Here is a 26,649-nt window from a genome sequence, read left to right on the forward strand (position 1 = left end):
GCCACACTCCCCCTGCCCAGCTGATGGGGTGGAGGATGGATCCCCCTCTGCAGACTCTATAACAGCAGCTGGTGGGTGAGTGTGATGCCCAGGTGCTGCAGCCTGCCTGGGAACACTGACCTACACCCTGGTGACAGACCAGGGCTCTCCAGATCAGTTCTTGCAGAGCTGGGCAAAGCATCTGCAAGCAATGGTTGCAGCTCATGCTCAGTCATCAGTCTCCCCTTCACCTTTTGCTGGCATGCTGTCCATCAAGCCAATCTAAAGAGCAGGCTTCTGACGAACAGATGAAAAAATGTAGTTTAAAAAGTCTAGTTGATATGGGTAGAGCAGCAATGCTTGTCAGCAAAAACACAACAATAAACACTTGTCAGTTGTGCCTTGCATCTGCAACTCTTACTAATTTGAAAACTAGCTGAGTCCAGCATCTCTTAGACCACCAAACATGATATTTGCAAGGTAAAAATAAATAACTAAGCTAAGAAGGGGTGTGCAGACCAAAATATTCCCAGTTCCTCTCCTTGGTATGAAGCAGCGCCACCCTTAGGGGTGTTGGAGGTGTGTGCAGTGAGGGTTCCCTGAACCTGCGCTGCTCCCCCAGTCACTTTACTCGTACCCCACAGGTGTCTCATGTGCTGGCAGCTCTTCAGGCTGGGAACCGTGGGACACAAGCCTGCATCACAGCAGCCAGCGCTGTCTCTGGCATCATTGCTGACCTTGACACCACCATCATGTTTGCTACAGCAGGAACCCTCAACCGGGAGAACTCTGAGACCTTTGCTGACCACAGGTACCCAGGCACCCTGTCCAGCCTCTGCTCAGCCAGAGACAGGGGTTTCAAGCTGTGTCCCATGGTCTTTCTGAGCTGTGAACCAGCCCCGAGAAGAGCTTCAAGCTCAGGTCGTGCTGCCTCAATTTCCCAAAACTCCAGCTTGTACATGGGAAAACCAGGATCCACAGTCTCTCTGTACCCCAAGGACTATGTGTGCAGTAGAGAGCTGTGTCCTTCCTGACACACTTTTTCTCTCCAGGGAGGGCATCTTGAAGACAGCCAAGGCACTGGTGGAGGACACCAAGGTGTTGGTGCAGAATGCCACAGCCAGCCAGGAGAAGCTAGCCCAGGCTGCCCAGTCCTCTGTGTCCACCATCACCCGCCTGGCTGAGGTGGTGAAGCTGGGTGCTGCCAGCCTGGGATCTGAAGACCCTGAAACCCAGGTGTGATGGGGTGTGTGGGCTGAGTGGAGGCTGCTGGTAGCTTGGTTGGAGGGGTTGAGGGATGCAGATGTCATGTGGTGCTCAGGCTGGATCCCAAGGGTTGGGTAGAGAGGGGGCTGGGCTTTGGCTGGTGCTAGCCGAGCTGGACTCCCTGTGTGCCCTCTAGTGCCCAAATTTTCACTGCTGAGCCACCAAGAGTGACTTTAGTTCAGCCATTCTTCTGATCTTGCTCTCCCCAGGTGGTCCTGATCAATGCTGTGAAGGATGTGGCCAAGGCACTTGGAGACCTGATTGGTGCCACCAAAGCAGCTGCTGGCAAAGCTGGAGATGACCCTGCTGTCTACCAGCTGAAGAACTCTGCCAAGGTCTGTGCTGGTTGTGATGGGAAGAAGGGGAGAAGGGAGAGGGGCTGGAGAAGGGTTTTCTTCTGCCTGTGTGGGCATAGGAACACACCTGGTGTGCAGTCAGGACAAAAGAGTAGAAAGGGACACATAAAAGGTGGAGCACAGCTTGCAGAGGACCAGTTGAGGCAGTTTGAGTGGAGTATGGGGATGGGGCAGTTTGGGACCAATCCACAGGGGAAGGACAGATGCTGGCACAGGGCCAGAGCTTGTTTGGAGATTCACCTGGCTCTATCTCTTCCCATAGGTGATGGTGACAAACGTCACTTCCTTGCTGAAGACAGTGAAGGCTGTGGAGGACGAGGCCACGAAGGGGACACGGGCACTGGAGGCCACCATTGAGCACATTCGCCAGGAGCTGGCGGTGCGTACGGCCACGGGGCTGTCCCTACCGTGCTGCTCGCCTGCCGCCCTGCACCTCACCGCTGCCTCTCGCCCCACAGGTCTTCTCCTCCCCAGTGCCTCCTGCCAAGGTCTCCACCCCGGAGGACTTCATCCGCATGACCAAAGGCATCACGATGGCCACAGCCAAAGCGGTGGCCGCTGGCAACTCGTGCCGGCAGGAGGATGTCATCGCCACAGCCAACCTGAGCCGCCGGGCCATCGCAGACATGCTGCGCTCCTGCAAGGTGGGGCGGGTAGTGGGGGTGGATCTCTAGCACGGATTTGTGGGTGGAGGGGGATGGTGCTGGATGTGATTAGGGGTTTCCCTGTGTCCGGGTTGCAGGAGGCAGCCTACCACCCGGAGGTGAGCGGGGACGTGCGGCAACGGGCGCTGCGCTTTGGCAAGGAGTGTGCTGATGGCTACCTGGAGCTGCTGGAGCATGTGCTGGTGGTGAGTGTTCCCACTCCGGTTCCCAGGGTGGGCAGAGGCTGACCGTGGATTGCCTGGGTGTTCCCCAGATCCCCAAGGTCCTCTGGGCTCTTCACCTCTTCCCACTTAGCCCTTTGCACAGCCCACGTTGCTGCCTGTGCTGGCACAGCATGTGTCCATGCCCCTGCCATGGAAGCAGATGTCAGAGAACTCAACAGGCTCTAAGAAAGGTATTTTGCTAACAACAGATGGAGATTAACTGACTACAAACAGATGGAGGCTGGAAATCAATAACATGGTAGCATAATCTTGTAAAAATACAGCTTCCAGTAAAAGTGATAGGAGGGAAACACTCCTAAGTGGGAGTGTTTCCCACTCAGGCAGTGGGAAAACAGTGTCATGCCCACAGCACTATGTGTGGGAGATGAACAGTGCCTGCCATAGCAAAGATAATGACTGGAAGCGCCCACTGCACCCTTTTGATCCAGTCTCCCTCTGCCTGAGTCCTCCCAAGGACTTCAGCTGCAACATTAGTTTACAAGAAGTAAATTAAGCCTCTAGCGTGGTAGGAAAGATCCAGTGAAGTCTTTCCAACAGCTTGCATTCTTGGCAAGACCACAGAATTGGAGTCAGGGGCACTGTGGGGATGTGCACACTCAACCCCTGCTGCTGTGAGATCTCTCAACAGGACAGAGACTGACAGTGGTTCAGCTCTGTGTCAAGGTTGCACTAAGCTGGTTAGCGAGAGTCTGCTGTCTGGGATCACCAGCTACGAAGTAGTGGAGCCCAAACTGTGGTTTCCTGCAGGGAAATCCCCCTTAGGCAGAGAGTAACCAGCACTGGCAGCAGCAGGGGGAGGTGGGCAGGAATCAATGGCTAGAAATGAAAGCTGCGTAGAGGAGAAGTCAAAGGGTGGTTTTATTCAAGGGAGGCAACCACTGGGGTACAGTTCCAAGGGGAGCAGTGAGTTTTCCATCCTCTGCATCTAGATCAAATGTCTGCCTGGAAGATGCTTCAGGCACACATGAATCATGGCAGCCAAGGCTGGAGTGCTGAGCAGAAATTCTCTGGCTGACCTGTTGTTAACAGATGATTAGGCTAATGACTTAGTGTGGCAGTGCCCGAGGTCAGCCTACTTGCAGGAACAGGCCATTCCCCTGTATTTTGGGTGTTACCATCCTGTTGCTGTGCAATGTTTTGACTATCATACATTGGAACATCCTTAAAAATGTTCGCTGGAGGTGCCTCTTACTAAGCTTGTAGCCTCCGGGGTGCCTTCAGCTCCAGACAGAGATCATTTAGCAGTTTTAAACATGTTGCCATAGCAGACAGCAGACTTAATAACAAGGCATTTAGACTAGATGTGCTCATGAGGGCAAACCAGCCATCACTGTGTGCCATCAGCTTGAGTACTCTAAGCCCCACACTGCTGTGGTCTCTCTGCTGGGATGGCCCACCACAAGGCCAGGAAAAAGCCATGACTCACCTCGGTCTCCACAGCACTCTGGTCTGTGAAGGCAGGAGTGAAGCTCATGGGTCCTGTTTATCAAAGGACAGCAGGTTCCTGGGAAACCACAAGCAGGAAGGATCTAGGGGAATGGGAGGGGAGATGGCATATGGCAGATGGGTGCTGCCTCATTCCCCAGCAGCAGCGAGGTCATTGCTGTACACTTTGTCCCCAAGGGACAAAGGGAACCAGTGCCTTCTGCAGAGCATGAACAAGTATGGTTAGGGTTTCAAGAATAAGGGTTATTTGTCTCAGGCTGGAAAACATGGCTCCCAGCAGAGGAGTGGGAAAGCCTGCATATTTCACTGGGGAGGGGTAGGAATTTGAGCCTCCATGGGGACTTGGTATTTGGTAACAATAGGTCTCTCCCTCCAAAAGCAGAGAGATTCTGTGGCTCAAAACTGCAGTGAAACAATTCAGGGTGGGAGAACTGAGGTGCAAAGGGTGTGAGGAGGAGAGTGGATCCATGGCTACTCTTGAGTGTAGGTGGCTCCTCTGGCTGTGGGAGCGTCATCCAGGTGCCCTGTCGTGCCTTACCCTGCAAGGCTGAAGTAGGAGCTTATACTGGCAGCACAGCTCCCCAGGATCTCTGATCCTTTGTTCCCACTGCTCCACTTGACAGCCCTTCACCCCTCACCAAAAAGCACCCACCTTCCCATCCCCTCCCCTGTCTCCCCTCCTTCTGGCTGGGGCGTTCACTGCTTTCTTTTCTCTCTTCTCCCTCCTCTCTGTCAGCCGGTGAGTAAGGCAACACTGGGGTGCCTGCTGGTGTCTAACCTCAGCATGAGCCTTGCTCATGGCGTGTCTGTGTGCCCAGCCCAGTGCTGGGGTGAGACTTGCGTGTGTCCACAGGGACCCTGGGGCCCTTGTGTTTGTGTTTGTGTACTCACCCCTGCTCTAGCTGATGGGCAGCTGCTGCCTGTCTGGTGCAAGTTGGGCCAGCAGTGAGCTCTGCTTGTGCATACAGACCCTGTGTGCGTGCACACGTGTGCTGTGGTGTGTGCATGTGTCCCTCCAGCCCAGGGGAGGACCCTTAGGGTACTGCCTGCCACCTCATCCTGATGGGCCAGCCCTCCTTGTCTGGGATGTCACTCCAAGGTTTGCCCCTTTGCCCAGCTTGTGTTTGCAAACAAACCTCCAAAATGGGGACAGCAAAGGAGATATGGAGCTTGAAATGATTTGCAGGGGAGAAATCTTGGTGTGGGTAGCTGCTAAGAGCAGAAAGGCTTGTGCTGAGGGTCTTGTGTCTGTAAGATGTCCCAGAAGCTGTGAATGCAGGAGGGCCCTGGGGAAGCTCATCCTATCCTGGGGCACAAAGAGAATAGCCAGACTCACTTGAGAAAGCATCTCAGACAGTGCCTGACCTGTCTGTACACATGTGGGAGGGGGCTGGGGGATCCCGCCCTACTTCCCTGGGGAGCGCACCCCAAACAGACCCATGAAGTTCCCCTCTTCCAGGTGTTTACATCTGCTCCTTCTCCCCAGATCCTGCAGAAGCCAACCCATGAGCTGAAGCAGCAGCTGGCAGGCTTCTCCAAGCGCGTGGCCAGCTCTGTCACTGAGCTCATCCAGGCAGCCGAGGCCATGAAAGGTAAGGAAAGATCCTGCTCAGAGGGGCATAAACAAGGGCTGGGATTAGGGCAGAGGGCTCAGCAGCTGCTGGATGAGGCAGGGAAGCTCAGAAATGAGACTGTGTGGAGGTGTAACCTGCCTGGCTTCTTGGTGTTCCTAGGGACGGAGTGGGTTGACCCAGAAGACCCCACTGTCATCGCTGAGAATGAGCTGCTGGGGGCAGCAGCTGCCATTGAGGCTGCAGCCAAGAAGCTGGAGCAGCTGAAACCAAGAGCCAAGCCCAAGGTAGCAGTGCTGAGCCTTGTCTGACCTTCGTGCTCAGCTTGGGGTGGGCTGGGGCTCCCCTGTCTGTGCTTCAGGTTTGTAGGCCCATCTGACAGCTGGTCCCTCTTCCTGTACTCCTGCTACCTCCCACATCCCCAGCTGAACTTTCCTTGGGTAGCCCATGTCACGCTGCACCCCATAGCCCTTAATCCAGCTTTATATGTTTGCCCTCAGCCGCCTGCAGCCATCCTCCTGTTCTGCTCCATCTGTCCCAGCATTCCTGCTTGGGACTCACACTCTGCTTTTGCCCACAGCAAGCAGACGAGAGCCTGAACTTTGAGGAGCAGATCCTGGAAGCTGCCAAATCCATTGCTGCAGCCACGAGTGCCCTGGTGAAGGCAGCCTCAGCAGCCCAGCGGGAATTAGTGGCCCAAGGAAAAGTAAGGCCATGAGAGGGGAAGAAGAAAATGTAGAGAAGGGTTCTCCCTTCTTCTGAGGCTGCCTGTAACTCTCATGCCTGTGACAAGAGGTGTGCAGGGTGGTGACCCTTGCTCCTCCCCTCCTTCTTCATAGGTGGGTGCCATCCCAGCCAATGCAGTGGATGATGGACAGTGGTCCCAGGGTCTCATTTCAGCCGTGAGTATCAAGGTCATGCTGAGGGGTTGAGGGGTAAACTTTCCTCTTGACTCCTGCTGCAAACACAAGGATGCTTTGCCCATTTGCTTGTCCTCAGTGGAAGAAGCAGCCATGTTTCTTCCTCCCTCTCCCACATGCTGTGGAAGCTGGTTATTTCCATCCCATGCCCCACCACCTCCCCGGAGCCGATCAGGGCTCCTGTACCTCCCCTGACAGCCTCTCTTGCCACAGGCACGCATGGTGGCTGCTGCCACCAACAACCTGTGCGAAGCCGCCAATGCCGCGGTGCAGGGCCATGCCAGTGAGGAGAAGCTCATCTCCTCCGCCAAGCAGGTGGCTGCTTCCACAGCCCAGCTCCTGGTGGCCTGCAAGGTGAAGGCTGACCATGACTCGGAGGCCATGAAGCGGCTCCAGGTGAGTCCTAGGCTGCCTCTTCAGCCCCAGTTGTTTGAAGGGTGGCTGGGAGTAGCGTGAGGGCACGTGGATGCTTTCCAGGGCTCATGCTCCCTGCCTGCATGCCATCAGTGGGACGTTCATTGGAACACAGGCTCCAGGTTGCTTGGATTTCACTGCTAGCTGTGTGCCAGGCGTGTGAATGATGCTGGGCTGCTCAGCCCGGCAGCATTCAGGAACAATGACCTGGCACAGGAATATCTGAAATGGGTGCACTTCCTCACTGATATTCAAGAGGTTAATGTGTGGAGGGCATGTTCTGTAGCACCGTTAATCCTCAGAGGCCATGGCACACAAGAGGTTAATGCCCATGTGTTGGGGGGTTAACATGGGGTCTCAGCACTGGGGCCAAGGGCTGGGGAGAGGCAGGAGGGCTGCCTCCCAGTCCCTGCCCTGCTGCTCAGAGAGGAGCCAGAGCCTGCCTGGGAGCAGAAATGCCTGAAATGGTCATGAGCGGGTGACAAGGCAGCGAGCCATGTAAAGGAATCCCTGCCTGCAGCTCCCAGCACTCCTGGCTGCCAGTCCTGCCTGCTGCCCAGCCTGGGGCAGGAGTTCCTTCACACCCCTGGACAGCAGTCATACTCTGGGGCTGTGACTCACACTGATGCTTTCCTCCTCCCTGCTGCAGGCTGCTGGAAATGCCGTGAAGAGGGCATCAGACAATCTGGTGAAGGCAGCACAGAAGGCAGCTGCTTTCCAGGACCATGATGAAACGGTGGTGGTGAAGGAGAAGATGGTCGGAGGAATTGCACAGGTGAGGAGTGGGGTTGCTCAGGGCAGGAGCAGCTCTAGGTGCCACCACAACCTGTGTGTGCCAGTCTCAGAAGTGTGTCCTACCACCCACCAGTACAGTCATGTCTTGAGAGAGCCTCACAAAAATGCTGTGAGTTCAGCCATCCCACTGTATCATTGCAACGGGCCCCTGGCCAGGTAATAATTGGCATAGACTCTATGTATTAAAGAAGGCCGATTAATATATCTTTATTAAGAAACCCATACTTTTATACCTTAGTTCGCTACAGGTGTACTTGATTGGTCCTTTAGTCCAAACACCATCACCATTGGCTAATTAAGAAACCACCCTTTGGTAAACAAATCTCCATAACGCATTCCACATGTTCACAATACAAGGTGCAGCAAGTTAAGAATTGTTTCTCGTTCTTTTCTCTGATCTCACAGACTTTTCCCAGAACAATGCCTGGGAAAGTTGTGTTTTGTTCTGTGGCCAGAGAGCTGCTGCCACACCACTGAGCACCAGTTAAACAATGAGGCCTCACCTTATCCCGCCACAAGTAGCAGTGGGTGATGGTGCATGCTCCCATGAGTGTAAAGCCCTGGCTTCTCCTTGGTGCAGAACCCACAGTATCCTTTGTGACACAAGGAAAAAGCAAAGCAGTGGGATAGGGTGACATCTACCTAGTGTGGGCTGTCACAGTCCCAGTGCTGGCTCCCTGCAGCTGAGACCCTTTACACAGTACATAGGGCAGAGCTCAGAAGCTGTGCTGTTCTGCTTTATGTCCAGAGTACCATGCTTTATGTCCAGAGTACCCACCCCAAGGACAAACAGTCCTCATGCCCGGTGAGGCAGTGGCTGTGAGGGAGGGCAGCAGCAGCCAGAGAACGCAGCTCTGGCGTTGGCACTGCTGTGGCAGAGGCTGTGGCCGTCCCCGTGGGAGGCACTTGTGACCTTGGGGCTCTCTCCTGGCAGATTATCGCTGCCCAGGAGGAGATGCTGCGCAAGGAGCGGGAGCTGGAGGAGGCGCGGAAGAAGCTGGCAATGATCCGGCAGCAGCAGTACAAGTTCCTGCCCTCGGAGCTGCGGGACGAAGAGCAGAACTGAGCCGCACGCCCTCCGCTCACCGCACAGACTGCCGCCTGCCCACCTGCCTGCTCCTATTTAAGACGACCCGCCACAAGCGAAGGGCTGTCTGGGCTAGACCAGAGCTCTGCCCGCACCCAGAGCAAAGGGACTAACTCAGCTGCCCCTCCAAGCCGGTGCCGCACCAGCAACTCCGCTTCGCTGCCCAGCCACCTTCCCATGCACACCCAAGGCACAATCAGAGCGCTCGGAGGGACTCGGTTGGGGTGGGAGCCGGGGCTGCACTGGCTCAGGGCTCACCCGCCAGCCCCGGGGTGCGGGCCCACAGAGCTCTCCACTGCAAGGGGATATTTACTTGTGCCTTCTTCCTTCCCTCTCGTGCCCCTTTTTTTCTCTCCTCCACGCGGGATGGGGACAGGCGGGTGGCTTCCCCTCTCCTTTGCCATAGCATGCAGGGAGCAGCCACCCCTCGCTGAGCTCTCGCGTGGAGCTGCCTTTCACCTCCAATGCCTTATTGCTGGCTGAATCTTCCTCTGCAGGTACCCTGGAAGACCCTGCATCCACCCCATGAGTATTTTTTTCAGCCCAGGCCCCTCTGGGGCAGCAGGGCAGTAAGCCACAGTGCCTCCACTCAGGATGGGGGATGATGTGATGATTTCCCTCCCAGAGCTGTTTTTTGCCTTCCTGCAGGGCTTCCCCCCGACTGCGGCCCCAGCCAGCTCTGCCTTCCTCCTTCTTCCCAAGTGCCTGCATTGTTTTCCAAGATTTGCAGTATTTTTGTAACTTTTCCATTTCTCTAGTATTGAGCCTGCAGCTTCCAAAGTTCATTTATTTCCCTGCCTGCTCATGCCCTGCACACTAACACCCAGCTCTTGCCGGGGTCCCGTAGCCCAGCATCCCACCCCTCCTTGGCTCCGGGACCCCTGTCCCTTCCCCTTTGCACTTGCTGAGGCTTCTCTCACCATTTTGATACTTTTAAGCATCCCATATTAAAGATTGAAGGAAACCAGCTCCCTCCCACCCCGGGGTGGGGTGGGGGATGCCAGTGTCTCCTCAGAAAGACGCATTCATCAATAAAATCTGGTTTTCCTGCTTTCTTGCCAACTGGGTATCAATGGGCCTCTCCAGGAGAAGGGGAGGGCAGGGGGGCCTGGGCGCCTTCCCTCCCAGCAAAGGGAGGGGGGGAGTGTACCACGGGTGCTTATACAGCATGGAAAATATTTGAGGCACGTCCAGCCCCAGGCACCCGGCAGGCCGGACCCCCGCTGCCAGCCATGTGCTGGCCTCGCAGGTGCTGCCGGGGGGCCACCACTGCAAGAGGGGATCTTGGGGATTTTGTTTCTTGGGGATTTGGGCTTCAGGGAAGGCAGGGTGGGTTTTTTTGTCTGGAGCTCAGCTCCTGGCCCCATTCCTGCTACCAGCCATATATACTCCTGGGTAGGGTGCAGTAGGAGTGCAGGTGGGGTGACTCTCACCCCATAGTCACTGGTGGGCCATCAGTGGGGAAGCAGCAGTCTGTTGTGGTGTGGGTCTGGGAATGTGGCCGGAGCCTTCCCGGCTGCCAGCGTTGATCTCACGCCCCAAAATAGCCCCCCAGAGCCAACCTGTGCGGGCAGCAGCTGCCCCGGCATGTCCCCACCTGTTCCCACCCTGTCACTCAGCAGGGATTTGGGGGGCCTAAGCAGTGGCAGGGCGGGCAGAGGTGATGTGGGGTGCACCAGGGACGTTGCGGGGTGCAACGGGGGCACGGGCAGGTTGGCACGTGTCCTTTGCCTGTGGGGCTGTTCTGGTACTGTGAGCTACAAACATCAGTGGCAAGGGCAGCATCCTGCACTATCCCCAACAGCAACCCCTGTCCCCCTGTGGTCACGTCCCTGGGGGTGTGGAGGGGCTGTTTCTCCTAAGACACTTACCCCTGGCCAGGCTCCAGGGGGGATTTGTGGCTCTCACAGGCATCCCAGTCCTCCCAGCTGTCCCCTGACAATCTGCGCTGCCCTGACCCAGGCTCTCACCCAGGTACCGGCTTGGACATGGGGCCCTTCGCAGTGTCCAGCAAGGACAGTGAGCGGGCACAGCATGGCAGCAGCTCTGGCCTCATCCTGGCATGCTGGGGACAAGGGAGCTCCAGCACCCCCTGCACAGGGCTGTGAGCACATCCACTCTGTGTCCTCCAGCTTGGGTACAAGCAAGAGGCAGGGGCATAAATACCAGGGGAGGGACACGGGGGTGTGATTAACCACTGCCCCTCAGTCTCACACAGACCAAGAGGTTATTTTGGCAGGCAGGTTCAGGAAAGCACATACAGAAGTTTGGAGCTGGGATGACCCAGTCATAAGGTACCAAGCCACCACAGGGATCCAAATTCAGCTAAGTTGGAGGTTTGGGCAAACCACGTCCCAGCTTCTTGGGGAGTCCAGGGATAGGGCAATGGGGGATTGCACCTGGAAAGGTCCCATTAGTCATCAAGCTTTTCCTTGGGAGTAAGGTTGGACCCTAGTGTGAAATATGGAGGGGATTGCCATCCTTGGAGACCTTAGTCCAGGACAAGGCGGGGCATGGGGCAGCAAAGGGAGGAATGTGCACCCATGTCTCTCTGCACTCCCTTCTCTCACAGGTTACCTCAGAAGTCAGGCTTAAGGGCAGAGTCATGGACCTTGGCTCCCGGATGATTCCAGCAGTGTCCATCAGTCATGGCTATGGTGTCTGGAACAAAGAGAGCAGAGAGAGAGAATAGCATCCTTTGGGGGCACATCTGAGGTCTGGCCTGGCTCCAGGGCAATTTCCTTGCTGCTTGCACCATGGCTATCATTATATTTGCCCCATGCACTGAGCATGTGAAGTTGCTCAAGGCCATGAAGTTGCTCCAGGCTGAAACATCTAGCAGAAAAACAATTAATCTCTCCCAGGAATGATGGGACATGAATCTTCCCCCTCCCTTCAGAAGCCACACACTGGCAGTTATTTACAGACTTCCTTGTCCAAATATGTGCCTAATTTATCAGTACTAATAGCTTCTCTCCGGAGTCCAGCAGCAGCTCTTCTGCCTTCCCCAAGGAGCCAGCAGCCTGCTGGTCCTTGACTGCTCCCACCCCTCCTATGCCCTCCACCATCCGGGCCTGAGGGCTCCTAAAAGGCACTTTCTCCAGCTGTCAAAAACTTTTTGTTCCTCTCTTCTTGGAGCACTGGTACCCAGAAGTTGCGTCAAGCAAGGGTTGGCTGCAGCCCAGGGGCAATGGGCTGGGGGGAGCCTGTGCACCCCTCCTGTCCCCATCCCATCCCAGCCTTCCACACGTGCCACACGGCTCCCATGGCCCCTCCACCAGCTCCTTCCAGCCCCCCCGGCCCACAGCCCACCCTGCAGCTGGGAATGTGCCAGAAGCATTTACGATCGTTATTAAAGTACAGGTTATTTTTGGAGGAGCTGGGATTTGAAGGGTTTGCATTTTTTTGCCTGTGGAATACAGTTTATTTAGAGCAGAAAGAGGAAGAGGGGCAGTGAGCTGCCTGTATGCCCTGTGTCACTCTAAAATGCCATTCTAGGGGCTGTGCATGCGCCAGGTGTCCTTGTGGGTGCCAGGGACAATGGCACCAAGGTGCAAGACAGAAGGACGGTGGGTGCCAAGAAATCTACACAGAGCCCTGGCCCTCCTGCCCCACCAGAAGCTGGATGGGAAAGTCAGGGGCTCTGCTCACTTCTCTCCTGGGGGATTTTCCCCATGTGAGCAGTGCCAGCCAAACGTGTCCCTCAGTGCAATCACAGCCTGAGTGTGACCCCTACAATTCAGTGCCAGCCCACTGGTGTTCCCAAGTGCCATGCCAGCCCTTGAGGTGTCCCCAAGCCAGTGCCAGCAAGCAGGGTCCCTCAGGCCCCAGGGTGCTGTGACAGGGCATGTGGCGTACCTAGGGCACTAGCATCAGGACAGCTCTAACTGGGGCCAGTGCCACCGGGGTGCCCTTACTCAGTGCCCCAGGATGTCCCCTGCCCGGTGCCACTGGGGTACCCCAGCACAGTGCCACGGAGTGTCCCTCATCCAGTGCCACGGGGTACCCCCACAGCGCTGCCGCGGGGTGTCCATCACCCTGTGCCACCAGGCTGCCCACAGCACACTATCCCACTATTCCGGGGCGCCTCTTGCCCAGTACCACCGGACTGTCCCCAGCGCCGTGACCCGGGGTGTCCCTCGCCCTGTTCCCCGGTGGGTGCCGGGCGCCAGGGCTGCGGCGATGCCCGTCCGGGGGCCGCCCCCCCGTCCCGCTCGGTGCGAGGGCCGGTGGCGAGCCTGTCCCTAAAAGGTGCTGGCGGGCGGCGGGGGAGGTACCCGGGCAGCCCCCGCCCGGCACGGCCCCTCCCCAGCTTTTAGGCAGCTCGGCGGGGCGGGGAGCGCAGTGCCGGTGCTCCCTCCGCTCCCGGTGCTCCCGCCGCTCCCGGTGCTCCGCGTCCCTCTGCCGCCCCGCGTCTCGTCGCCGACACCCCGCCACCATGGAGGCCATCAAGAAGAAGATGCAGATGCTGAAATTGGACAAGGAGAATGCCATCGACCGCGCCGAGCAAGCGGAGGCTGATAAGAAGCAGGCGGAGGATCGCTGCAAGCAGGTGAGTCTCCCACGGGTTTCCCCGGCATTACCTGGGTACCCTCCACTCGAGGGGTGTCCAGGACCCTGTTCTTCTGGGAGTCCAGCCTGGGGACCCTCCACCCTAGGGGTGTCCAGTCCTGGAAACGCCATCCCGCTGGGTGCCCAGCCCTGGGGATGCCATCCCACAGATTGTCCAGCCTGGGGACACTGCACTCACTCTCTAGGATCACACACTCCCCATACTGAGCTCCCCACACTGGTTCCCCAGCCTGGAATCCCCTGTCCTAAGCATGTCCTGGCCCAAGGACCTTGCCCCACTGGGTGTCCTGCTTGTGGATGCCAGCTCTAGGGATTGACATCCCTTAAGACCTTCCCTCTCTGCGACCATGTCCCCAAGGACATCACCCCATGTGGATCCAGGAACCCCATGTTCCCCAGGAACCAACACTTCAGTTTCTTTCCTTTGACCCCTTACGCTGGTCCCCCCAAAAATGTATTATCTCAGTGGGACACCCCAGTTCCACCTCCCTATCCCTGTGCCAGGGAGAGCCCTGGGGACTGCATACTCCCACTGCAGCCACAGACATGGGAACACAGATTGGTGTCCCCCAGAGCTGTATCCCCAAGACAGGAGCTCTCCAGCTCTCATACAGGGAAGGAGACCGCCACCCCCTTACCTCCACCAGGCTCAGGGATGAGGGGGGTCCAGGAGGCTGCTGTGCACCAAGAGCTCCCCAAGGACCTGTAGACCCAAAGCTGTCAGAGGACATGTCCATGTTTTCCTGCTGTGCCCCACACAGGCTGGGTGTCCCCAGGAGGAGAATGGGAGGACAGATCCCCTTCCAGCCTTGCAGACACTGCTAGCCCCCCTGAACCCCACCCTTTGTCCTTTCCCCAGCTGGAGGAAGAACAGCAGGGCCTGCAGAAGAAGCTGAAGGGCACTGAGGATGAGGTGGAGAAGTACTCCGAGTCTGTCAAGGAGGCCCAGGAGAAGCTAGAGCAGGCCGAGAAGAAAGCTACAGATGTAAGTAGGCACGCCACCAGCTCCTCCCCTACACAGGCTCTGGACCTCGGGGGGGTTAAAGGAAGAGGGGGCCCTTATATGGAAAGCGTCCGAGGGGAAGACTGTCAGGATCCCATTCCTTCGATGTTGACACTGAACCGGGCTGATGGGTCCTGTGCGGGCTGGGGGGGCAGGCCAGCTGTGGTGAGCAGTGCTGGTTGCTGGTCCTGTCTTGAGCTTTGTGGGGTAGCCTACAGCCTGGCTCCCCAAAGCTAACGGGGACGAGTGTCCCAAGCTGTGTCACAAGTCCCCCGGCACACACGTCCTCAATGCTCGTAGGAAAAACTGTGGTGCTTGCTAAACTGTGGCAGATCAGAGAAACAGAAAAATCTCTTGCTGTGATTAACTGCTGAGTGCTGCCTGCAAAGAAGAATGTTTGGGGTGTATGGAAGGGGATTTGGGTGGATTTGGGGTCCAGTGTTCTACTTCGTACCCTGAGAAGGACAAGGCCAGGAAGAGTTTTATTTAGTGCCATGACTGATGTTTCTCCTGGGAAATAGATCCCTCTGGGGAGATGTTAGGAAGGTGTTGAAATTGGCTTGTGCCTGGCCAGGATGAAGGGTGGAACAGCTGTGTGCGGCCACGGGGCCGCTTGGGAATGGGGTATAACGACCTGTGGTGCCACACAGGGTATTTGACACCCTATAAATAAATACTCCTTTTGATAGCCAGTCCCTCTTTGATGAAAACCAACCCTGGAAATTGGAGGAGAAGCTAAAGGAGAGCCGTCTGGAGCACAGCCAGCAGGGCATGGCCAGGCTTTTCAGGATTGAGAACAAAAAATTCAATCCCAGCTGGTTTATGGAGCTAAATGGGGGAGATGCGTCAAATCTCTGAGGCCGCCGCCAAGGACAGGGGTGAGCGGACAAGGACAAGCAATGGCAACACCAGTCCTGTGGCAGCCCAGAGCCCCTGGGCAGCAGCCAGGGGTCTCCTCAGACCTCTTTGCTGATCTTACAGATGACACTCCTTTAAAACATTGAGAATCCTCTGGAAGGGCACGTTCAATCTAGCATGGGGCAGGCATGTCAAGCTGGGCAAGGTGGCCGCTGTGTGCAGTGGGGCTCACACTGATCTCATGGTTCTGGCCTGGTATGGGACAGGGCAAACTCAGTGTGGCTGAGAGTGGACGTGACATTCGCAGTGCAGGGCTCAGAGGAAGGGGCAGACAAAGATACTGGGCAGATGTCAGCTGTGGGGTGTGGAGCGGTTTACTGCTGGCAGTGGGCTGTGCGATGCCATCCTGGGCAGGGAGGGTGTTTCCCTGAGCTTGGTCCACAGCAATTCGGCAAATCCATGGGCTTGGAGAGTCCCATATCAGAAGATACAGTGGATGGGAGCCACAGGAAAGGGCCAGAGCAGGAGCTGTGATGAAGGAGCTGTGTCAGGCTGGAGGCTGGCTGCACCAGGGCTAGGGCTCCATCACCAGGACAGCCCTCCCAGGTCCATGCCAGAGCCTGGACAGGCTGCGCCAAGTGTGGGGCTCTGGGAGTCCCCTCCTCACCAGGGACCAGAATGTGCTGACAGCTCTAAGTGCCAGGGCTGGTGTCACCTCCTCCCTGGTGCGAGTTGCAGCACAGCAGAGGAAGCGCTGGGTGGACCCCCAGAGCACACTCACCCCAGGAACCCCCGTGTCCTCCCTGGCTGCCAGGACAGTGGGTGCTGTGAGCACAGCGTGTCCCAATTCCTCACTCGGCTCAGGCTCACACCAGCCATGCAGGCAGCCTTCTGCTCTTGGCAAAAATGTCATTGCCTTAAAAGAATAAACACCCACCTCAGTGTGGCCCTGCCCTGCTGCTGGCACTGGATGGTGGGGCTGGAAAGCCATAGGGACTGCACTAAAGAGTGCAAACACTTTGCCCCAGGCACTTGGAGAAATGTCAGACAGTGCAGAGCAGGGAATGCCTGATTCTTGATCAGCAACTCCACAGAGCTTCCCAGCAGCTCTGTGAGCCCACTGTGGTCCTAGAACCTCTTGTCACCAGGAGGGACAGCCCATGGTGCCCAGGTCAGGATGGGCAAGGGCTGCTGGAAATGGTGCAGCTGGGACAAGAGGTTTAGGGCAGAACAGCCCTCTCCACCGCCTCACATCCCCAACATTGGCCTGTCCCCAGCCACCCCAGAGGGGCCTTAGGGAAACTCTGCCGTTCCCAGGCCATGATCCCAAAAGCTTCACCCGTGTTCCCGCCCCAGCTGCTTTCCCCAGCCAAGACTTTGCTCTTATTTGGCGATTCCCTGAGCTGGTGGGAGGGAACTGGACTCTGCTGGGAAGTGACTGCATCTCGGGGTGGGGCCACGGCAGGAGGCACCTAGCCTGGTGACTGGGGGATCAGGGTGGCTGCCCCCTAACCTGTCCCCCTTCTGCCTGCAGCTGGCTCGTCCCTGCCCCACTGCTGCCAGGAACCCTTGCTCCTGCACTGGGCCCCATGTCCTGGCCTGTGCATTGCTGACATCCAGGCCTTGGACTGGGAAGGGGCAGGACCAGCGAGGCCCACGGCCAAGCCCAAGGCTGTGTGCGCCCAGGGGACCCACAGTATCGCCTCTTCCGCTGCCTCTTGGCAAGGGGACACGGATCTGCAGGGCGCAGATAGCAGTGGGACTGAGTCACCCCCAGGACCCCTGGCCCTGGAGCTGATGCCAGCTGGTGAGGTCAGCCTGGGAGCTGGCATTCCTGGAGGCAGGTGTGAAGTGCAGCCAGGGAGCTGTCAGTACATCTTAAGGGAGGATTGAGTGCCAGCAGCTCCAACTTCTTTTGATGGATCAAGACATGTGCCCCAGCCAGGATGGAGAGCTAGGGGCTGGAGCTTTGACCTCCCCCTTAGGGCACAGTCCCCGAGGCAGGAGGTGCCAGGGTCTCCATGGGCCCCATGAGTCTCTGTGGGGCTGCAGGACAGGTCCTCACATTGGGAAGCAAATACCAAGGAACCGAACATGATGGATGCTGGGCACCTGGCTGCAGCTCAGGTACCCCTGGAGAAAGCCCAGGAGCAGGCTCTGCTCATGCCTGTGACTGACTTCCCATAACGAAAAAGTCCCCAACCCTCCTTAGCTCTGCAGCAATGGCTGGGGAAAGCAGCACTTGGCAACTACACATGGGTACATTGTTCCTGTGGCCATGGGGGCTCCACAGGACAGGCTCCAGCACTCACAGACTCCGTGGACTGCTGGAAAAGAGTCTATTTCCCTGAGCTTCTCTCCACTGCTCTGGGGGATTTCAGTGTGACTGTGCACCTGCCTGGGGGGCAGCATGCATCCTGGGCACGGAGAGAAGAGTGTGCCCTGCCTTGGGGCCACTGGGTGCTCTCTCTGGGGTACCACGTACCCCCTTCGGGGACCATGCATCCCCCCGGGACCATGCGCGCTGACCCAGGGTGGGGAGACACTGTGCCCTGCCCAGAAGCATCTTGCCTTGGCGGGGATGTAGAGACAGTGACCAAAGCCTGGAAAGGACACGCACGCTGCCCGGGGGCACCCTCTGTCCTATTTGGGATGAGGGGCACTGTGCATCCCTCCCGGCGTGGGAACTCTCTCCTGCCGTGGGTGAGCACCACACGCCTCGCCCGGGGGAGCGGCGGAGCAGGTCGGCCGGAGGCAGCACAGCAGGAGCAGCAGGAGGAGGAGGAGGAGGAGGAGGAGCAGGAAGGGATGGAGGCAGGGCGGGCGGCGGGAGCGGCCGCTGCCTGAGCGCTTCCTGCCCGAGCCGGGCGTATCCCACAAAGGGCTCGGCGGTGTGGCCTCCCCGCCGGCAGCCCCCGCCATGGCCAGCGCCAGCTCCATCGATGCCGTCAAGAAGAAGATCCAAAGCCTGCAGCAGGTGGCCGACGAGGCGGAGGAGCGCGCCGAGCACCTGCAGCGGGAGGCCGATGCCGAGCGGCAGGCCCGGGAGCGGGTAAGGGCCGCTGGAATGGGAAGAGGGAGGGCGGGGGGCACCCCGGCAGCTCCTCGGGATCCCCCGCCGGCCCCGGCATCGCTTCTGGCGGGCCGGCCCCAGCGCCCTGAGCCCCGGTAGCCGGGCCGGCTGCCGCCGGGGCGCAGCAGCGCCGGGAGGTTCCCGGGGAGCCGCGGGGAGCCGCCTCCAGCTGGCGAGAGCCCCGGGGCAGGGCAGGGAGCTCGGGCAGTGCCTGCCTCGGGCGGCCTCCGCCCGCCGCCTCCCTCCTCCGTCGGTGTGGCGAGAGAAGATGCTGCGGGCAGCGGGGCTCCCCTGGGCTCCCCGGCTGGCCGGGAGCGGGCAAAGCCAGCCCTGCCTTGGGATCGGGTGCCTCCTGGGAACGGATCTCTGCCCTCGCAGGCCGGCGTGCACAGCTCAGAATCCCACGCTCAGGCTCTTGTCCGGCTTCCAGCGGACTCAGCCTTTCGGGCCGCAGAGCTTTAGCTCCAGCCTGTCCCTTCGTGGGGACACGCCACCCCTTCACACTGCCCCTGGCCAAAATTTCCATTTTGGCAGCGGGATGGTATGCCCAAGCTGCAGCTTTTTCCTGGTTTGTCTTTGTAGTTGTGGGAGCTTTCTGTTTTCTTCCTTTCTTTCTTTTTACTATGCCCACTCATTCAACATTCTCACCATATCAGGAGCGGCAGAGCTGGGTGCGGTACCCGGGTTGTTGTCACTCGGGCTGTGTGCGGAGGAAATGGCCCCTTCCTGCAGCCTCAGATCGGGTTCCCTGGTCACTGGGAGCTGCCGGGAGAGCTCATATTCCCAAGTGTCCATCCGGGCAGTTCTGACCCACTTTGGGGGTGATTCCCCGGGAAAAAAAATCTACCGACGCAGTGAGGCTGATGCTGCAGGCACAGCGCTGCCCTGTGGGTGCCAGCTCCTGTTCCCCATTGGGCGGTCTGGCAGGGGACGAGGTCTCTGAGTGTCTGTAGAAAGGGCGATCATGGGGCGGTGGCGGCTGTGGAGCTGGCAGCTGTGGGGCTGGCAGCCGCCTCAAAGAGGTGCCGGCTGCGCCTGTCCCCACCCCGCCAGCTCCCCACAGGGGATTGCTCAGTGGGGCCATGGAGGGTGACAGCCCCTTGCTGCTCCCATAGTCCCTGTGCTTGGCTAGTATTCCCGGGGGCATTCCCAGTGCTGGAGCATGAGGCTGGCTGTGTCCAGGCACTGCAGCCAGCCAGTCCTGCTGCAGCCTGTGAATACAAGCAGGAGCCTCTGTCTCCTGGGTTGGTGCATGGAGCTGCTCCTCACAGTGGGGTTTTATTGCCACCCATCCCTTGATATTTGGGGGTTTGTCTTCCTCGCACCCTCCTAGTGGGAAGCGGGGCTGAGAGCTGCTGAGGCAGCATTTCCTGACTGTGGCGATGGAGCAGGAGGCCTTTACCAAATGGAAAGAGTGCAAGGCCAGGCGTCAACAGGCTGGCGGAGGGCCAGGGCCACTGCTCCTGGCCGGCCCCAGCTCCCAGCCCTGTGCGTGGGGAGCCTGGGAAAGGGAGGGCTCTGGTCCTGCCAGACTCATCTTGGCCAGGCGCCAGCCTGCCGAGGGCGACTCGCTCCACTGCCCCCGGCACTGTGCTGTGCATCGGCTGGGGGGGCTCCGTGCTCGGCTTCAGGCTGCCCTGTTGCACAGGGCCCTGGGGGCTCCTGCAGGAGAAGCTCCCGGCTCACTCCACCGCCTCTGTAAACAGGAAATCCACAAGCAGCTCCGATCTCCTTTTCGGGAGTGAAGCCGCACAGGGCATTCCTCCCCCTTTACTCACTGCTCTGCAAACCCCAAATACCATCCCTGTGACAGCACGGCTGCTATGGCCACCCTGCCCCAGCGAACGTGCCCTGTCCCCCTCCGGGGCGGGAGCTGGAAGTGTGAGGACATGGTGGGGCTGCACATGGCAAGGCTGGGAGAAGTCAGCATCAGACAGCCACTAGGGATGGAGATAACCCTATAGAGAGGCGAGGGAACGCATGGTCAGGCAAGCCATTCCAGTGAACATGGGCTTGTCACGCAGTGCCAAGGGGTGTTCCAGATGGTAAACAGGAGTAATAATTGAAAATACTTTTTACAATTTATGTATTTGACATGGGATGACTGAGAGGTTTCTGTTCCCCCAGGCTGAGGCTGAAGTGGCTTCCCTCAACCGCCGTATCCAGCTGGTAGAGGAGGAGCTGGACCGCGCCCAGGAGCGTCTGGCCACTGCCCTGCAGAAGCTGGAGGAAGCTGAGAAGGCGGCTGATGAGAGCGAGAGGTGGGATGGAAGTCAGGTCACCATGTGGGAATGGTGTCAGGTCACCATGGACTCCAGACAACCCCCTTAGTTTTGCAGTGGGGGTCCCTCTGAGGTGACCTTGTTGGGGTTTCTGTTCACTTTCCTGCAGACTTCAAAGGGAGAGAGCAAAGCCACAAGGCAAAGAAGTTCCCCAGATACAGACACTCTTATCCAGAGCACACATAACATCCTGAAAAATTTTATCTGGTATTTATAAAAGCACCAGACTGTAACCAAAGCCAGAGGACGATATGAGCATGTTTTATTTCCCAGAGCAGCTTAAGACGCTCAAGGACAAAATAAGAACCCAAGAGGAAACCTCTGTGCTGGTAACGAAGGTCAGATTTGAGGACTAGACAGCCTCATTCAAAAAGACTTCTAGAGGGCGTATGTTGCCCCATCCTCAGGGCAAGTATGTTTCCCAGACTGGAGCTGTGCAGGCAAGGACACTCAGTTTGTATGGGAGCACCCAGCATGTTACAGTGTTCCTGGCAGTTATGTGAGCTCTTCCCTCATTGGCAAAGATCAGTTTGAGCAACAGCATTTGAGTGAGAGGAGGAGGGTCTCCTTCTGTGGGGGTTTGGTAATTCCCTATTTGTGAGCATCACCTTGAATGAAAAAGGCTTTGCCACAGGATGTTTTCCAATATTTCCTAAGGGCTTCCAGCCTGTCAGGCTGTTTTTGTGGAGGTTGTGGCTCATCCTGGGCTGGACACCTTTTCCCACCAAACATGGAGTCAGAACCTGCCTGGTTGAGTGCCACCATAGATATACCTCACTCTGGAACATAGCCCTGAGGCCAGTTCCACTGTAATTCTCCACAGGAGCATTTTTAGGGTACTGGTGGTGTGATCCTACTGTATGCCATCCTCCCTGAGCAATGTCCCGTGTCTCTGAAGCTAGAGGGTGGTGTGATTAGGGTACAGGACGTGCAGATGGGCAGGCAGGATGTGCAGATGACACTTTGACCCACAAGCGGTAAAATCTGGCATGATCTTTCCTCAGAGGCATGAAGGTCATCGAAAACAGGGCCATGAAGGATGAAGAGAAGATGGAACTCCAGGAAATGCAGCTGAAGGAGGCGAAGCACATAGCAGAGGAGGCTGACCGCAAATATGAGGAGGTGTGTACCCCATTCCCCAGTCCAGACACCCTGGCAGCACCCAGAGCCATCTCTTTAAAGCCCTATGCCCCCAGCTGAGGCAGACACAGGGCTAACATGGGTCACTCGCTGCCATCAACAGGTTGCCCGCAAGCTGGTCGTTCTTGAGGGAGAGCTGGAACGCTCCGAGGAGAGGGCAGAGGTGGCGGAGAGGTGAGCAGGGCTCCTGGTGGGCAGCATGCAGGGGCCCCACACAACCCTTGTCCCAAATCCCTGGCAGATATGGGGAGGGGGATGTCTGTCCCTGGAAGCAGCAGGGTCTGTCACTGGGGTGGTCTTTGGGTTTGCAGGCTGGGGTAGGGGTGTGCCAACCCACTGGCATCATATCTTTGACCCTGTTCTCTGCTGTCCCCCTCCCGGGGTGCCCCTCTACCACCCCAGCCGAGTGAGACAGTTGGAAGAAGAGCTGCGGACCATGGACCAGTCTCTCAAATCCCTCATTGCCTCAGAGGAAGAGGTACTGGGGCAGGGGCATGGGGCGATGTGCAGCAGCCCCCTCTCTCTGTCGCTGTCTCTCAAACCATGCGAGCCACCTCTCTCCTTTCTGCACCACTGCCTCCAGCACCAGCCTCCCCTTGCCCACCTCTCCAGCAGGTGCAGGCCGGGCACGCTCCTCCATCCCTCCATCCCTGCTTCCCTGGCGGGGCCAGCAAAAGCTTGGCTGGTGGTGATGCACGAGGTATCTGTGCAAGGAAGCACAAGGAACGGATGAACAGATGCGTCCTGGCAGCTCCTGCTCGCAGTGGTTCTGCTCCTGGTCCACCTGCACTGAGTTTTCTCCTTTCTCAACTTGTTTTCTCTCTTTCTTTCCTGCTTCCCCGTGCCTGTTCTTTCTGCTCCTGCCTCTCTCCTGCCCTCTGGCCCTGCTCCCCCCCTCCTGCCGGCCCTGCTTGGGATGTAGTAAATGTGGTGACCTAGAGGAGGAGCTGAAAATTGTCACCAACAACTTGAAGTCCCTGGAGGCCCAGGCTGACAAGGTAGGACCCAGGGAGGCTGCTAGGGTTGGGAAGAATGCGTGGGGTCTGGGAGTGCTGCAGTCTCCTGCTGGGGTGAAGGACAGCTGGAGGCATGCCTGGGGACTCACAGGTGCTTGTCTCTGTCTCTGCAGTATTCCACCAAGGAGGATAAGTACGAGGAGGAAATCAAGCTTCTAGGGGAAAAGCTGAAGGAGGTAAGAGTTGGAGGGCTGCCACAGAATCAGTGCTTGCCATCCTGAATGGATTTTGACCCCGTTATGCCTGTCCTCTCACAGTTTCCTAAATTGCAACCCAGCATCATAGCAGGTGGTCTGGGATGACTTTCATTAGTCTGTTTTGATTTAGGGTGTGAGGCTTCATGGAGCCTTCTTGTCCCTTGCCTTTCCCATGAGAGGGCTTCTGGAAGAGGGTGCCAGAGATGCAAATGGGGCAGATTTGGAGTGCAGTGCAGCCTGTACCACCCACTGTGAGTCCTGCAGCTCACCCTTTCCCTGCTGTGTTTCCCACAGGCTGAGACCCGGGCGGAGTTTGCCGAGAGGTCTGTGGCGAAGCTGGAGAAAACCATTGATGACCTAGAAGGTAAAATGTCCCCACCAGCCCTGTGTCCTTCTTTCCTGGGGTGGCACTGGACACACCATCCCCCTGGTGGGGCTGGACAGTACTTGGCCAGAGGGAGGGGTGGTCCGGATTTCTGGGAGCAGAGTGGCTGGATGCTGCGGCATCTGGTGTGGGAGCACAGAGCTCCTGGGGTCTGGGCCCTGCCCTCGGGTAGGCAATAGGGTCACATCCATGCTGCCTGTGCCCGCACACCCCTGCTGCCCTCAGCCCGCTGCTCACAGCCACTCTCTCTCTCCACCTTGTGTCCTCCACTCTATTCCACCATCTGCTGCCTGCCTGCCTTCACCTGCAGATGAAGTGTATGCGCAGAAGATGAAGTACAAAGCCATCAGCGAGGAGCTGGACAATGCACTTAATGACATCACCTCCCTCTGAGCCCCACGCTGGGCACCAGCACTGCACCTGCTCCCTGCCTGTCACTCCCCAGCTCGGCTGTTTGCCTGCCTGGCCATCCCACCTCTCTCCCTACCCTCTCTGTCCTCCTCTGTCCTACCTAGCCTGTGCCTGTCCATCAGCTCCTTTGGGACAGGAGCTGACCCGGGGTGTTCCCGCTGTACCCCTCTTTGGGGAGACAAGGTGTAGGTGCTTAGAGCTGTTTGTTCAGGGCAGGAGAGCAGCCCCACATACTGACTGGACAGTGTAGTTGTAGGCCCATGCCACAGCATTGCCCTGGGGATCAGGACTGTGCCCAGAAGCCCTTTGTTCCAGCAGCTCCCTCCTTGGCTCCCCAGCAGCAGAAGCACTGGGGACCCTGCAGCTCCAGGGCTTGGGGGCCATTTCCCCCCCCATATACTTCCAGCAAAGTCCCCTGGTGCTGCTTGCTGGCCCCAGCATGGGGATGACCTGCATTGGGGAAGCGGCACCTCCACTGCCAAAGCTCAGGCCTGGGGGATAGAGGGTTGGATCCAACTGTGCAGACACCTTGTTCCCCGGCAGGCAGGCGACCCTCACTCCTCCCTCACCCTTCTGTCCTTTGCACATTGCTCTTCAGTTTGCATCTCATGACTTTTCTTTTGTGTTCTGTCCCTCTGGGTTAATGAATTGATATCAATAAAATTGTAACATTGGTTTCTCCTTTGTTTTCTTCATGTCACTCTGTCCCTCATCTCCTGCCTGTCTCATGTGGGTGCTGTCAGCAATGTGGTAGGAGGTGGTTGCAGACAGCTCACAGCCACGGGCCCCCCAGGCTGACTATGGCTGAGACCCAAGAGGCTCCCATGCTGCCAGGCTGAGTGGGATGGGGCCATTGTGCTGACCCTTACCATCCCCTGACTCTCGTACGCAGCTTTCCCCATCTCATGCCATCTTCTCCATGAGTCTTTTGGTGTGAAATGTCAGGGTTAGACCTGGTCCTGTCCATTCCCTGTCTCTACTCTCAGACATTGCCTACAAGCAGCAATCTCATCCCTGTCATAACTCCTGCATCACCTTCTCTTGGTGAAGAGGCTCATGCTACCCTTCAGTACTGATCTCTTGTGATCTCTAAATTGGTCTTGATCCACCTCCTCCTTCCTCACCACCCTACCCTGTCCCAGAACCCAGTTTCCAAATTGGTGGACCTACAGCCTTGTCCCTGCACAAAGACTGGCTGCCTCCTGCCAGTCCAGCTGTATCCCACCACTGGCTGGGTGGCTTGTGGTGTTTCCAGTGAAGGCTTTCAGGAATGCTGTCTCTTTTCACTAACTCACTTTTTTCTCTCTCTTTCCTGTGCTGCGTTGATGTCTCTCCATTTTCTCTAGAGCGCTCTCAGCAGGAGGCCGAGAAAAACCGTGTTCTCACTAACGAGCTGCGGGTCATCCTTACTGAACTTAACAACTGAGCTGCCCAGAGCTCCTGGCCCCGGCCCAGCCTCCCTGCCCCATTTTGGCCAGGCTGGCTCCAGGCTGGGAGCCCCTCCCCGCTGGGGTGAGGCAGGGTGTGAAGCCTTGCCTTATCCTCATAGGGGTAACTACCCTGATTGGGCAGGACAGGGCGCCCCTCTGGAGTTGATCAGTTTTTGTGGGAGAGATATGAAAGGTTTTGGGATGTTCCGGGATGCCCATGTAGTCATGGATGTCCTCTGGCATCATCCTGGCTCTGCTGGGGAGGGATGTGGTGGTTTGTACTGCTGCCTTCCTCCCCTTGTCCTGCGAGTCAGTGGGCAGCCTCTTCCTCCTCACTCTGGTCACCCCAAATTGTGCAGGATGGATCCCCTTAGAAAGAGGTCCTTGGAGGGTGCTGGGAAGGTTGGGAAAAGAGCTGGGGATCCAGCAGCACCTGCTGCCCCAAACTTGGGACAGGGAAGAGGCTAGCAGGGCACACTGGGAGATGGGGCTGGGTGGACAGCAGTCTTGTTCCATTCCTGTCTCTGGGGGAAGCAGGATGCCATTTGGAAGTGAACACCAGAGGGAGGCTGCCTTGGCAGAAGGCTGCCTGGCAGAGCTTATCCTTGTAGCCTTGTTAGCTCTGCTCCTTATCTCTGTTGTCCTCTGCCCACTCTCCTGGGCTGTTCATGGGCTGCTTTCTCACTTCTTTTCTTCACGGAGCACTGCTGGGTCATGCAGCAGGCATTGGTTCTCCGCTTCTGCTGGCCAAGGGTCTGTGCACATGCCTGCAGCTGGCCAATGGTGATGCCCCAGTGTCTGGCCAAATAATGGTACTCGCCAGTGGCACCTGTGCTGCAGAGTGCTCAGCCACGGGCAATGGGGCAACCTGGGAAGATGGAAATGCTGAAGAGTGGTAACTGCCTGTCCCAGTGACCAGTGTGACTGGCCTGGCTTCCCTGGCAGATCCCAGAATGGCCGGACTCATCCCTGCCAGAAATGGGGCTACCTGTGTGGACTATGCTCCACAGGGGACGCCCTGTTTGACTGGGGGCTGTTGCTGTACTGAAATGTCCATCTGTGTGTGTGTGTGTGTGTGTGTGTGTGTGCTTGTGTGGTGTGTGTGCATCCCGCTGCACCTGGGTACATTTGGTTTGTGTCTGTGTGCGTGGCTGGGTGTCCCTTGTATTCACAGAGAGCCTGGCCAGTGCCAAAGAGGAGAACGTGGGGATACACCAGGTCCTGGACCAGACCTTACTGGAGCTGAACAACCTCTGAGCTGCCCTCGCAAGCCCCTATCCCTTTTCCCTACCCAACACATGCACCCCACTGGCATGCTCAGGATGCGGTCATCGGCTGAACTGCATCTTGGCCAAACCCACACCTCCATTGAGAAGGGAAGCTCAGCAGCCTTGCACTGTTGCTCAAGGGGATCTTGTTTGTGCACAGCCTAACTGGCTCTGTCCTGTCTTTATGTCCAAATATTAAAGCAGTTTGACAAGACTGATGGCTGTGTTTGGTCCTTTGAGTGGGTACAGGCACTGGGAGAGGAGACGTGGGTCTCCCTCCCCAGATGATGC

At 57.6% G+C, this 26,649-nt stretch overlaps 2 protein-coding genes across 15 annotated transcripts in view; both read left to right on the plus strand.

The window, feature by feature from the left end:
* TLN1 (talin 1) overlaps window positions 1-9,785 on the plus strand; it is a 35,451-nt gene extending 25,666 nt beyond the window's left edge. For all 3 annotated transcript variants that reach the window (XM_074533365.1, XM_074533363.1, XM_026794625.2), the window contains 13 exons: window positions 624-790; window positions 1,032-1,215; window positions 1,455-1,580; window positions 1,864-1,980; window positions 2,060-2,245; window positions 2,344-2,451; window positions 5,423-5,528; window positions 5,670-5,794; window positions 6,088-6,213; window positions 6,347-6,409; window positions 6,641-6,823; window positions 7,491-7,616; window positions 8,571-9,785. In XM_074533365.1, the coding sequence (XP_074389466.1) occupies window positions 624-790; window positions 1,032-1,215; window positions 1,455-1,580; window positions 1,864-1,980; window positions 2,060-2,245; window positions 2,344-2,451; window positions 5,423-5,528; window positions 5,670-5,794; window positions 6,088-6,213; window positions 6,347-6,409; window positions 6,641-6,823; window positions 7,491-7,616; window positions 8,571-8,702 (1,749 nt within the window). In that variant the 3' untranslated portion in view covers window positions 8,703-9,785. The remainder of the gene's footprint in view (window positions 1-623; window positions 791-1,031; window positions 1,216-1,454; window positions 1,581-1,863; window positions 1,981-2,059; window positions 2,246-2,343; window positions 2,452-5,422; window positions 5,529-5,669; window positions 5,795-6,087; window positions 6,214-6,346; window positions 6,410-6,640; window positions 6,824-7,490; window positions 7,617-8,570) is intronic.
* A 3,250-nt stretch (window positions 9,786-13,035) lies between these two features.
* On the plus strand, window positions 13,036-26,572 carry TPM2 (tropomyosin 2). 12 transcript variants are annotated; one of them, XM_005488766.4, is made up of 9 exons: window positions 13,036-13,275; window positions 14,155-14,280; window positions 20,357-20,490; window positions 21,516-21,633; window positions 21,755-21,825; window positions 22,054-22,129; window positions 22,781-22,843; window positions 23,159-23,228; window positions 23,560-24,341. In XM_005488766.4, exons 1-9 carry the CDS (start codon window positions 13,162-13,164, stop codon window positions 23,640-23,642), a joined length of 855 nt encoding a protein of 284 aa, XP_005488823.1. In that variant the 5' UTR covers window positions 13,036-13,161; the 3' UTR covers window positions 23,643-24,341. The 12 variants fall into 12 exon arrangements, with proteins under 12 accessions (XP_005488823.1, XP_005488820.1, XP_014123793.1 ...); XM_005488763.4 differs by lacking the exon at window positions 22,054-22,129 and adding an exon at window positions 22,574-22,649; XM_014268318.3 differs by lacking the exon at window positions 23,560-24,341 and adding an exon at window positions 25,007-26,572 and having other exon boundaries at window positions 13,037-13,275.
* The last annotated feature ends 77 nt before the right edge of the window (window positions 26,573-26,649 follow it).

Source organism: Zonotrichia albicollis, chromosome Z (genome assembly GCF_047830755.1).
Source record: "Zonotrichia albicollis isolate bZonAlb1 chromosome Z, bZonAlb1.hap1, whole genome shotgun sequence".
NCBI classification, from domain to species: Eukaryota; Metazoa; Chordata; class Aves; order Passeriformes; family Passerellidae; genus Zonotrichia; species Zonotrichia albicollis.

Coding starts and splice junctions, on each gene's coding strand:
- TPM2 (XM_005488766.4), top strand. CDS start 13,162: ATGGAGGCCATCAAGAAGAAGATGCAGATGCTGAAATTGGACAAGGAG. Junction 21,634..21,754: donor CTGACCGCAAATATGAGGAG/GTGTGTACCCCA, acceptor TGCCATCAACAG/GTTGCCCGCAAGCTGGTCGT. Junction 22,130..22,780: donor TCATTGCCTCAGAGGAAGAG/GTACTGGGGCAG, acceptor CTGTCTCTGCAG/TATTCCACCAAGGAGGATAA.